The sequence below is a fragment of the Oncorhynchus mykiss genome, chromosome 1, assembly GCF_013265735.2.
Source record: "Oncorhynchus mykiss isolate Arlee chromosome 1, USDA_OmykA_1.1, whole genome shotgun sequence".
In the NCBI taxonomy this organism is placed as follows: Eukaryota; Metazoa; Chordata; class Actinopteri; order Salmoniformes; family Salmonidae; genus Oncorhynchus; species Oncorhynchus mykiss.
This window is the reverse complement of record NC_048565.1, coordinates 69,105,177-69,117,640: the sequence shown is the minus strand read 5'-3', so window position 1 is coordinate 69,117,640 and position 12,464 is coordinate 69,105,177. Positions and strand designations below refer to the sequence as shown.

The 12,464-nt window shown below is 41.1% G+C and overlaps 1 protein-coding gene across 1 annotated transcript in view; it reads left to right on the top strand.

The window, feature by feature from the left end:
* Positions 1-12,464, top strand: part of atp6v1ba (ATPase, H+ transporting, lysosomal, V1 subunit B, member a) — a 44,214-nt gene that overhangs the window by 23,454 nt on the left and 8,296 nt on the right. Inside the window, exons 7-9 of the mRNA XM_021609923.2 lie at positions 2,084-2,185; positions 8,712-8,809; positions 9,046-9,169. Of these exons, the coding sequence (XP_021465598.1) occupies positions 2,084-2,185; positions 8,712-8,809; positions 9,046-9,169 (324 nt within the window). The remainder of the gene's footprint in view (positions 1-2,083; positions 2,186-8,711; positions 8,810-9,045; positions 9,170-12,464) is intronic.

Below are 12,464 nucleotides of genomic sequence, written 5' to 3'. Positions count from 1 at the left end.
GTGTCCTGTGTGGCTCAGCTGGTAGAGCATGGTGCTTGCAGTGCCAAGAGGTGTAGGTTTGATTCCTGCTGAGGCCACTCATACATACAAATGTATGCACTGCTTAATGGCATACATGTCGTTTTCTCACAATCATGTGCCTGTCACATTTGATAGTCTGTGTATCAGACACACTGTTAACTAGATGTTTGTTCTCCATTTAATTTTAGGCTTATATTATTAACAGCTTATTTAGGCAATGGTATGAACACATTAAACCTACTAAAGAGAAACCCGAAGGTGGCATAAGGTGGCGTACCATATTCTAAGGCACTACTTAAAAATCTTTTGAATATGTCAGATTTAGTTTTAAGTTGATGTTATCGTGTCATGAAAGCGTGACTCAGAGCCATGCCTCTGTGTCAGTGTGTTAGTTATCGGCACATGGCAGCCATCTGGACTTCCTAATCTGTCTAAAAATACCCCCCCCCCCCCCCCCCCCCCCCGAGTTCTTCTGGTGCCTTGAAGTATTTAATTAGGATATGGACAAATGAGAGTTGAAACGATTTGCTTATCTGATTTACTGGAATAGTTATCTTATTGTGGTAAAGTGAAAGTTAGCCTACTTTGAGTGAACTCAAATTAATAGGACATTTAGCAACTCATAGAGGACAGTGGAAATTGATAAATGCTTATTTATTGTTAAAACTAATGTATTTTAGCCTTCATCAGGGTTTTACCTTTGACTGAACCTGAAAAGAGAGGAATGAAAAAGATATGTTGCTCATTGCCAGCTTGACTTTTTTTTCATCTAACTCAATCTTGTGACTTATGGCATGACATAGGGGCAAGGTGCTGGGCAGTGTCAAGGAAGTACAAATCTTTCTCCATTCCAACATGTTCTTATTACAAGCCTCGTTTGGTGTTAGTTTGATCATTCTCTACTAACCTCTCCACTAAATCTCAGGGACAAGATGAGAAATATCTGTGTTAAAGGACTTACCCAAAAAGTTCAGACCATCAAACTATTGCACATTTGATTTGATTTGGAAATGAGATTAATAGTTTCGATAGTTCATATTGTCATATCAGACAGTGGCCATGGTTTTCCATGACTGAAGGGAGGCTATTTTCTAAGGCATTCGAGAGAGAGCTGATGCCCCCTGGTTGAACTGGGAAACGAATTAAACCAATAAGACAATGATGGCGAGAGGGGATTAGGCGATCGTGTGAAGGGCACTGATTAATATAGGATCGGTAGCCCAGCCATGAGGCCCTTAACGCTTGAGGTGGCTGTCCTCTCACCAGCCATCACAGTCTGCAAACAGCCTCATTATGACCTTCAGGCCAGACAATGGAGGCCCAACACTTGAGTTTTTTCTGTGTTCACAGAAAGCTATGTTGTTGGTCAGGGCGGACTGCCAAACTGAAACATGCGCGATCAGATTCTGGCGGAGGGGGAGCCTCAGTCAAATGCATAGAATCCCACTGAAGCAACAGGATGACACCGATTTTGGGTGGTGTGTGTAAATTTTTGGTCTTTTTTTTTTTTTTTTTAATCTGTTCCCTTGATTATCAAATGTTTTGAATGGGAATAAAATAATTATCCTCCAATCGGGAAGTGCATGATCAAAAGAGGGCAGTTGGATAGAGAGCCCACTGTAGTGTCCCACTGTACTAAAAACAGTGAACAGGGTACGCCTTGTCTGACTAATGATGCTGGTCGACTTCTCGCGTCACTGGAATGCTATAAAGCGCTTCTCGTTTCATTAAACAGATGTCATGAGGTCATTTTTGCCGTGGTTCTCTATGGGCCAGGTGTCTCAGCTCAGGGTGCAATGAGAGGTCAGCCCGGATCAACAGGTGGCAACCATTACATTAAGCGTGAAATTCCTCCCCTCTCGATTCCTAATCACAGAGTTGTTCTTCATCTATGCCCACCCAAAAACCCCACAAACATGCATACTCATGTGCACACACACAAACACATAGCAAGCTGAACGGGGTGCTCTCTGATGTCCAGTCATTTTTAATAGACTGGCTGTTTTATCAACGTGAATGTTTCAAGACGTCATCATTTTTAATCCTGTGTTTTGGTTCTCAGATTGCTGCCCAGATTTGTCGTCAGGCTGGCCTGGTGAAGAAATCCAAGGATGTGATGGACTACAGCGATGATAACTTTGCCATTGTCTTTGCTGCCATGGGGGTGAGTTGAGCGGCACTAGATGGACAAAATATTTCTCTCTTTATCTGATCTGTTTTTTTCCTCTAGTGTTAGGCTAATCCCTCCTCTTAACCCCACCGTGACAATCCCCCTCTCCTCTTCTCGCTCTCATTCACCAGGTGACTTAGCGTTTGAGTCCCCCGTTACTTCTGCTCCTCTGAGCAGATTCTGGCCATGCCGGTTATTATTAAGCAGTCTTGAACACATTTAGCTAGCCAGTATCAAATTCTCTCCAGTTCAGCTGCTCTGCGCTTGACTATTTAACACTGTGTGGGGAGTCTTCTGTGACCTGTGGCAGAGATGTTAGTGACCCCCACCTCTGCTCCTCTGGCCCCCCTTATCCTCTCCCTGCTGATGGCTAATTCACACACTATTGAGGGCTTTGTAACATAAGCACTAACTCTCTGAAAGGGTAGTGGAAATGCAATGCGTACTGGCAGATGGGTATGAAAAGGGATTAAGACATTTTAAATCGTATGTACTCTTTGAGAAGAAGATTCCAATTTAGGAAAAGGACACAGTGTAAAGAACAGTGTATTAAGCCTCTTTAACAACAGATTTATTTATTTATTTAACCTTTATTTAACTAGGCAAGTCACTAAAATCTTATTTCTCTCAGATTTTGTGCACAAATAAGTTGACAAGATATGTCACAGATGTTAGGTGGATGGATTATCAAGAAGCTGATTAAACAGCATGATCATTACACTGGTGCACCTTGTGCTGGGGACAATAAAAGGCCACTAAAATGTGCAGTTTTGTGACACAACACAATGCCACAATGTCCCAAGTTTTGAGGGAGCATGCATTTGGCATGCTGACTGCAGGAATGTCCACCAGAGCTGTTGCCAGAGAATTGAACGTTCATTTCTCTACCATAAGCTGCCGCCGATTTAGAGAATTTGTCCGTACCTACAAACTGCCTCACAACCGCAGACCATGTGTATGGCTTCGTGTCGGTGAGCTGTTTCCTGATTTCAACATTGAATGGAGTGCCCTATGGTGGCGGTGGGGTTATGGTATGGGCAGACATAAGCTATGGAAAATGAACACAACTGCATTTTATCGATGGTAATTCGAATGCACATATACCGTAACGAGATCCTGAGGCCCATTATCGTGCCATTTATCCGTCGCCATTACGTTTCAGCCTGATAATGCACAGTCCCATGTTGCAAGGATCTGTACACAATTTCTGGAAGCTGAAAATATCCCAGTTCTTCCATGGCCTGCATACTCACCAGACATGTCATTGAGCATGTTTGGGATTCTTTGGATCGACAGCGTGTTCCAGTTCCCGCCAATATCCAGTAACTTCGCACAGCTATTGAAGAGGAGTGGGACAACATTCACAGGCCACAATCAGCAACCGAACCATGCTATGTGAAGGAGATGTCGTACTGCATGAGGCAAATGGTGGTCACCAGATACTGACTGGTTTTCTGATGCACACACCCCTACTTTAAAAAAAAAAATGTTTAAAAGGTATTTCTGATAAACTGATGCGTATCTGTATTCCCAGTCAAGTGAAATCCATATATTAGGGCCGAATTTATTTGAAATGACTGAATTCCTTATGAACTGTAACTCAGTAAAATCTTAAATTGTTGCATTTCATATTTTTGTTCAGTAAAACTATCGAAGGCTAAAACACTTGGACAAAAAAATAACAAAAGTATGGAAGGCTATTCAGGTCATAGACTTCTCATTATTTCTCAAAATTTGAAAATAATGAGAAGTCTATGACCTGGATAGCCTTCCATATTTTTGTTATTTTTTTGACCAAGTGTTTTAGCTTTCGATAGTTTTAGAGAATGACCGCAGCAAAAGCGTTTGTATGGAAGGCCGTTCAGGTTGTTGTCGTCTCCGTTATTTTACATGTCAAATAACACTAGTTAAAATTTCCTAAAGGCCTAGTTTATCTGGACGCTATCTCTTTAATCAGATAGAAGGAACAACTATATGGTCGCTCTACAAAGTGTGTTTTGCATCCCTTTTTTTACAATGTAAGTAGAAATTGTTCGCATACAGTACATTAGATGGTGTAAAAGCAGGTGAACTGATTCTATTGTTTTTGGCCATTTTTTGCTGTTTTGTGGTGAAACAAGGTTGAGCATAACGCGTCACGCTGAAATGGAGAGGCTAAAAATGTTTTAACAACTGTCGCTCCCTGCACCCAACACTTTTTAATAGGCACCTACTCTAGTCGTTTTATTTATTTAAGCTCTTAAGATGTGAAAATGTGTTTGATGTAAAACATGCTCTTTGTGAATGAAGGTAACATTTTTGTGAAATTAAATCAAATTATCAAGTTACATTTCTCAAAAGGCAACAAATCTATTACTGAAATGAGCATAACAAAAACGTAGTCAAGTGTCATGAGGATCAACCTGTGCGAGTAGTAACAACCATTTTTGCGATTCCTCTCTATTTCAATGTGATGGAACTGAAGCAAACGTAGCCAACCTCCTTTCATGATTTAATCATGTTTATAATATTTTCAGTAGCTTAGCCAGTATACTGTAGTGCTACAATATTATTGCTCTCTCATTACAGCGTCCTCTCTAGCCACTGAGAATGACCGCAGCAGTAGTTGGCAATGAGCTGGCAGCAAAGTTTGAATGGCGAGAGTGTATGACTCTGGTGTGATCGCATTGGCTGGTGGTGCTAGATTGATGGAATTGTTGCGCTGATGCATTGCAAACGTACAAAGAAAGAGAAATGTATGAAATTATGAATTTACACAACCAATCTGTCAGTGGCCGTGCACAGCCTGTCAGTGGCAGAACGCGTATCCCAGAGAACACTTTCTTTTGGTCAACAGTCTATTTTCGCATTTGTGAGAACTCAGCAATCAAACCTGTTCCGAGTAGGGTTGGGCCGATATGATTCACTTGAATATTTGGCATTTATGATATATCGTGATATGCAAGACTTTATTTGAATATTTGAAGACTCTATTTGAACTTTAAATCTAAACTATGCAGTTTTATCAGTGAAGGCTGTATCAATATGTTGAAAATGAAGTCTAAATGAATTTACTAAGCCTTATTATTTTGCCATTAATGAGAATGAGACTAATAGCATAAATAAGCACATAAATGGCACAGTCTGGAATTATTCAGTAATTAATGCCGCAAAACGATTCTATCGAATTTCGCAATATTTGGAGTAGGAGCTGGTAGAAGAGGTCTCCCCAAATATCGGTCAACGCTAGTTCCGACTAAATAATTGACGGGTTGCAGCAGGACGATATTTCGTGTGAAAGGCATCAAACAAGATGTGCTCATATTTCGGGATTCTTGAAGGTTGGGACAATCCTTGTCTGACAGGGAAACACATTTTTTTTTAAGTTGAAATGTATTTTGTTTAATAATTTGATCTTAAAATTACTTTTAGGGGAACTTTATAAGGTGAAATAGGTTTTTGTTTACTAAATATTAGTTTGTATTATTCAGTTCAATGTCGGCTCTGTGCCAGAAACTCTGGCGAGAAATTGTGCTTGATTCATAGAACCGGGGTGACGTCAGTAATAAACAGAGCCACATTTGTAGGAAGAAAACGCTTTATCTTTTGAACTGTTTTTAAGCTACAAAATATCCCTGAAAGATTAATGTCAGGAACACTGTGTCTCTACAATGCCCACAAGCTGCACAGGACTCATTAGAACAGAGTGGACAAGATCAGGCACATAATCAGACTGGGGATGAAAGCACACTGTCAATTGTTATTTTCTACACAGAAGATCATACCAAAATATTACCTTTGATGCATTTGTCACCTCAACTTCTTTGAGATTGAAATACTGTCGAAAGTACTGTCAAAATGGGGTTACGGGCCAAAAGTTAGGCAACCTCTGGTATAGGCCTATGCTATAATGTTTTCTTACAAAGAGAGATGTATGCACGCTTGTATGACTCTCATAAAGAGGGCATGTCTGTAGCACGGTACTTCACTGTTAAGTAGCCCTGGAGGTCCATCCATCTAGTATTTTAGCCTTTTATTAGGATCCCCAATTAGCTGCTGCCAACACAGCGGCTACTCTTCCTTGGGTCGTAACAGAAAACAAAACATATAATAAATAGATGACATAATATACAGAACACAACAATACAATACATCAGGGGTAGGCAACCCTGGTCCTGGAGGGCCGCAGGCACTTCATGTTTTTGATTTAACCGACCTGGAAGACCAGATGTTGAATGGAGCCAATCACTGAACTGATCAATTAGCTCAGTTGGTCAGGTGTGGTGCCTTGTTGGATCAAAATCCTACATTACCTGCAGCACACCAGGAAGGGGTAGCCTACCCCTACTATATATATATATATATATATATATATATATATATATATATATAAAATGGGTGAATATAAAATGTCTCATCACAGTCCCCGTCGTGCTGTACGTTTTTGCTTAATTTATCTTATTTTTTTTATTTTTTTTTCACTTGAGTTACCTGGGGTGGCAGAGTACCATGTAGTCATGGCTCTATTTTAATACTGTGCATTTCCCAGCCTCTGTTCTGTACCTGGGACTGTGAGAGACCTCTGGTTGCATGTTTTGTGTGATACCGATGAGTGTCCGAACTTGAACAGACAGTTCAGTACCTTCAACACCTCGCACAAAGGCCAATAGTGATGTAGTCAGCCTCTCCTCAACTTTGAGCCCGAAGAAATTGACATTCTCCCTCCGTGTGCAGTACGTGCTGCTCTGTTCTGGACCAACTCCAATTTTCCTAGGTCTTTTTTTCCCCGCACGTGATCACCCACCTGGTCCAGGTGGGTCAAAACTAGGGCCTGTAGGACCTGCCTGGTTGCTTGAGATGTCAAGAAAGCAGAGCAACGCCTTATCACGGACAGACCTCTTCCCCTTTTAGCAACCATTGAGTCTATATGTTTTGACAATGACAGCTTAATATCTAGGATTACACCCAGCAGCTTAGTTGTCTGAACTTGCTCAATCGCCACATTATTCAATAATAGATCAAGATGAGGTTTAGCGTTGAGCAAGTGATTTGTCCCAAAATGATGCTTTGATATATTTAGCACCAGCCTATTGCTAGTCACCCATTCTAAAACTGACTGGAGCGCTATGTTAAAGGTGAAAGTTATTTTACTGTCGAAGCCGACATGTATACTGTTGAGTCGTCAGCTTACATCGACACAGGCTTTTATTGAAGGTCATTAGTAAAAACAGAAAACGGTAATTAGCTCAAGAACTCCGGTACACCACACTCAACCGAATTGGCATTGGAGACTTCCATTATAGAAAACCCTCTGTGTTCTGTTAGATAAGTTGCACTCAATCCATAAGGCAGAGGATGTAAATCCATAACACCTACATTTTTTCATCAATGATGTCAAAAGCTGCACTGAAGTCTAACAAAACAGCTCCCACAATCGTATTATCAATTTATTTCAGCCAATCATCGGTCATTTGTGTCGGTGCCGAGCATGTTGAGTGCCCTACCCTGTAAGCATGCTGAAAGTCCATTGCCAATTTTGTTTTCTGTAAAATAACATTGTATTTGGTCAAACATCATTTTTTTCCCTTAAAGTTTGCTAAGCACTGGTAAGACTGAGCGGTCGGCTGTTTGAACCATTAAAGGGTGCTCTGCTATTCTTTGGCAGTGGAATGGCAAATCACAACACGGGATGCATTGGCCAATTAATTGACAACTTCAGCTTTAGCTTGCTTAAATAGAGCGGGTACTACTTGTTTACTGAAATGGATGCGAGAGGGTGAGGTTCGTAACGTGGCTCGAGCACTTTCACAAGGTAATTCTTCTCAACCACCGAGAATGGGCGCATATCTGCAGCTATAAACAAAACGGTCAGAATCGGCTGCGACCGGCTGCTTGAATGTTGCATTTCCCGTCTTGCCCCGATGGTAGGAATACTGGGGTGATGTCATCTACTCTGAAGCCAAATTTAACATTTTAATTTTGGTTACAAAGCGCGAGTAGGCTCTAGTTGTTTTAATGGAATAGCCTGACATCTTTTTAATCAGATTTACTCAAGTGGTGTCTGGAGTTGCCAGAAATCCAGTTAGGTGCATTTTATGAAATAAGGTTTTAATTAGGCGGGTGTTCCTTTACATTTACATAGCTCATACTTTGGTCTATAAAAAAATGTATCCTCAATGTTATTATTCGGGAAGGGGGAAAAATCAGACTCGGTGAGAAAGTGCCTTAACACTTAACCATGTTTTCACATACGATCAGAACATGTAAAATGACCCTGAGTAGAAAGCAACTGATCCAGTAAGCTGCAACATTATTTGGAGTACATTGCTCTTTGTATACTGTTTAGGAAGAATTTGCCTTCATTTCTGTGATAATTGCAGACTGACACTCATTTTTCTGATAGGCGTGTGTGTTTTTTCTTGTCCGTGGGCGACTCTTATACAGTATATTCCTGCTTTGTTGAAGAATGTTCAAGGCCTTCTACTATCAACTTGGTATGTAATCACGAACCTACCTTTTTTCCCCTAACCTATCTTTTCAGGTGAACATGGAAACTGCTCGCTTCTTCAAGTCGGACTTTGAGGAGAATGGATCCATGGACAATGTTTGCCTGTTCTTGAACCTAGCCAACGACCCCACGTGAGTTTATGTGCATAAGCTCTGTGCTCTAGCTCCCTCCTATAAGTAATGCTTTCATGGTACATCTAAGGAATCAGGAATTCAAGGCAATAAGGTGTCTAAAATATTGCTGTATAAAGGCAAGCCAGTCATTTTCACCTTTTCAACAGAGTATTATTAGTCTTTTGTCTTTCCCTACCTTTTTTATGTAAATGGTGGGAACCTTTTAATTCCTTCCTTTGTCTTTCCTTTCTCAGTATTGAGCGCATCATCACCCCTCGCCTGGCTCTGACCTCAGCTGAGTACCTGGCCTACCAGTGTGAGAAGCATGTCCTGGTCATCCTGACTGACATGAGCTCCTACGCCGAAGCTCTGAGAGAGGTGGGCAACCAAACTAACTCAAGGAAGTCTGCTGTTTACTCTTGAAAAAAAAAACTCATTACTTTTTAGTGTCAGACTTGCACCTTAATTCTGTATACATTTGAGAGCCATAACGTTTCTTTTGATTATGGGTCGCAAATTCAATGTGCCAGTTAGTGTAGTCAGTACGGCATACATGGATGTAGTATTGAACACCTCCACATCCCACAAAAGCTGACCTTGACACAGTAAATGAGGTGAGGAATAATCTCAGAGGTGGGACATGTGCTTTCCACACCAAGGAAATACATGGGGGGTGGAAATGACACCTAGGTATCTGCATCAAGGTTTTCAACCTGAAAGATGTTACATGGCCTCATTTGTATGACCAAACAGTATTATTAATAGTCCTATGCAGGTTAACAGATGGGTATATTCTGTAAAGATTATGGTCCTCCATATAGTGTCCACACTACCACCTTCCAAATCTTCAGTGCTGCCTTCTATTATATTGGTCCTCAATAGTGGAAGAATAACCTTCCTTAAGCAATAACTCCTATTATAATTCTTACAGTCAACTAGAGTATTCTTCATAGAACTATTTTGATAGAATGTGTTTCATTGAACCACACACCCCAATTCCTGATTGTGCCTTCATGCGTGCAGAATTTTTCTAATAAAATGCATCACTTCTTGGTATGTCAGTCAAGGACATCTTAAATATAATAATTCCTAATAATTATTGATTTAACTTGTAATCTGAAAACACATAAAAAAAAAACTATTTAAATTGAGATGGTAGAGATGGAGATTGAATATCTCTATTTGGCTTTGGATGAGTTGAGGCAGTTTGGATTGGAAAGGCAGCGACGCTTTAGCGGAGGGGGCTTCGATGGTACATTCAGAGAAACAAAAACTGTCTAACAGGCCCGGAATGCTTGATTAGTGCACCACATCTGCTTCTCCGACGGCCAGTTCCTCCATAGGACCTGTTCCTCCATAGGACCCGCTCCTCCATAGGTACTGGTCCTCCATTGCCGAACATAAGGCGCCCAGCCCACCTTGGTGATGCCACGGCTGCTGAAAAGCCTGCGAAAAGCCACAATTTTGGCAGTGGTTAATAACAGTCCCTGAGCCTCTGCTATCTCTGGACACAGCATGCAGTACTTGTAATTATTCCCAACAGATAAAACCATAAAGTCTGGGCTGCATTATTTGAATATGAACAGACAGCCCTGCTAGCTAGCTATAAGTAAAAAAAATAAAAAAATAAATATATATATATATATATATATGAGATTTGTAAGTGATCAACAATGATGGCCTAGGTACAGTGGGTTAACTGCCTTGTTCAGCAGGGGCAGAATGACAGATTTTTACCTTGTCTGCTCGGGGATTTCATCTAGCAACCTTTCGGTTATTGGCCCAACACTAACCACTAGGCTACCTGAAGGAAATGCATTTTGACAAGCAGTCAATGCACAACAATTCTTAATGCATTTGTGGGAAAACACTTTTGAAAGCAGTTTTGGATACCAGTTTTACATTGCTACCATGTTTATTTCTCTACTCTTTTTTAAAAATTGCACGTGACATAATTTTACAAATGCAGTTTTATGAGTTTGAAGCATGGTTTAGGACCCCCTAAGCAAGGGGACTGGAATTGGTCAAACTCTGTTTAATACATGTACAAAATTATCCTCGATCTGTAAAATAGTGATGATCATAACCTCCCCTTTCATGTAAGAAAGTTAACTTGGCCGCAGACAATCGATCTGAGATAGACTTAAGTTTCAGTCATGGGATTTTTTGTTGTTGCTTTAATCCCTGCACATATGTTGATAACTAGCACAGAATTCCCCAGCAATAGTAACACACTTTCAAGAGAAAGTAGTTTGGACTACCAAACCTTGGCTCCTAAACATCTCAGGAGGTGTTGGACAATTGATGATTTCTCTAATGTCCCCTTGTGTTCTCGGTGAAAGGCAGGATAATGTGGCCTTCTGGAAATGCCTCAACTTAATTCTTAGAAGCTTAGTGTGAAGCTTTCTGTGGTGAGACAGACCTTCTCATCTCTTTTATGCCTGAAATATTCCTTATGTAGCAGAACATATTTTGATGTTTCAATATTCCAGCCTAACGAGAGTTTGAAATGTTTTATGTTCATCTGAAAACATAGCTCCCTTTCCTTGTCTGCCTGTAACCTTGGGCACACGTGCTGTTTCAGTAAAGCCTCAGCTAAGACTCTGGCTTGTAGGGTATTTAACCACTTACAAAGACTGACAAGGGGCATTAACATTTAACTTATTTTCCCATTCACCCCCTCGATTAAACGTGAATTTAATCCACAGTTCACAAGTGTTGGCTATTTCCATCCGCTGAATGCAAGTGTCTGTCTGCTCTGAATTCAACTAACTGAACAATTTGAACAGTGCTTTGGCCTGGGTTCCGAGTCATTTATTTTATACTATGTCTGCTGAGAAAATGTCAATGCTTGACCTCCTTTTGGTGATTTGAATAACACTTCACAACAGGTGATTTTAAATGAGAATATAGTACAGTGTTACTAGTCAAATCCAATTCCTATTATTTTGTCCTTCTTTAGAGGGAGTGTGTGTGTAAATTCAGCTAAAAAAGAAACCTCTGCTTTTTTTATTTTCAGTTAACCTATTATGTGTAAATATTTGTATGAACATAACACGATTCAACAACTGCGACACAAACTGAACAAGTTCCACAGACATGTGACTAACAGAAATGGAATAATGTGTCCCTGAATAAAGGAGGGGTCAAAATCAAAAGTAAGTCGGTATCTGGTGTGGCCACCAGCTGCATTAAGTACTGCAGTGCATCTCCTCATGGACTGCAACAGATTTGCCAGTTCCTGCTGTGAGATGTTACCCTACTCTTCCACCAAGGCACCTGCAAGTTCCCGGACATTTCTGGGGGGAGTGGCCCTAGCCCTCACCCTCCGATCCAACAGGTCCCAGACGTGCTCAATGGGATTGAGATCCGGGCTCTTCGCTGGCCATAGCAGAACACTGACAAATCATGCACAGAACGAGCAGTATGGCTGGTGGCATCGTCATGCTGGAGGGTAATGTCAGGATGAGCCTGCAGGAAGGGTACGACATGAGGGAGGAGGATGTGTTCCCTGTAACACACAGCATTGAGATTGCCTGCAATGACAACAAGCTCAGTCCGATGATGCTGTGACACACCGCCCCAGACCATGACGGCCCCTCCACCTCCAAATCGGTCCCGCTCCAGTGTACAGGTCTCGGTGTAACGCTCATTCCTTCGACGATAAACGTGA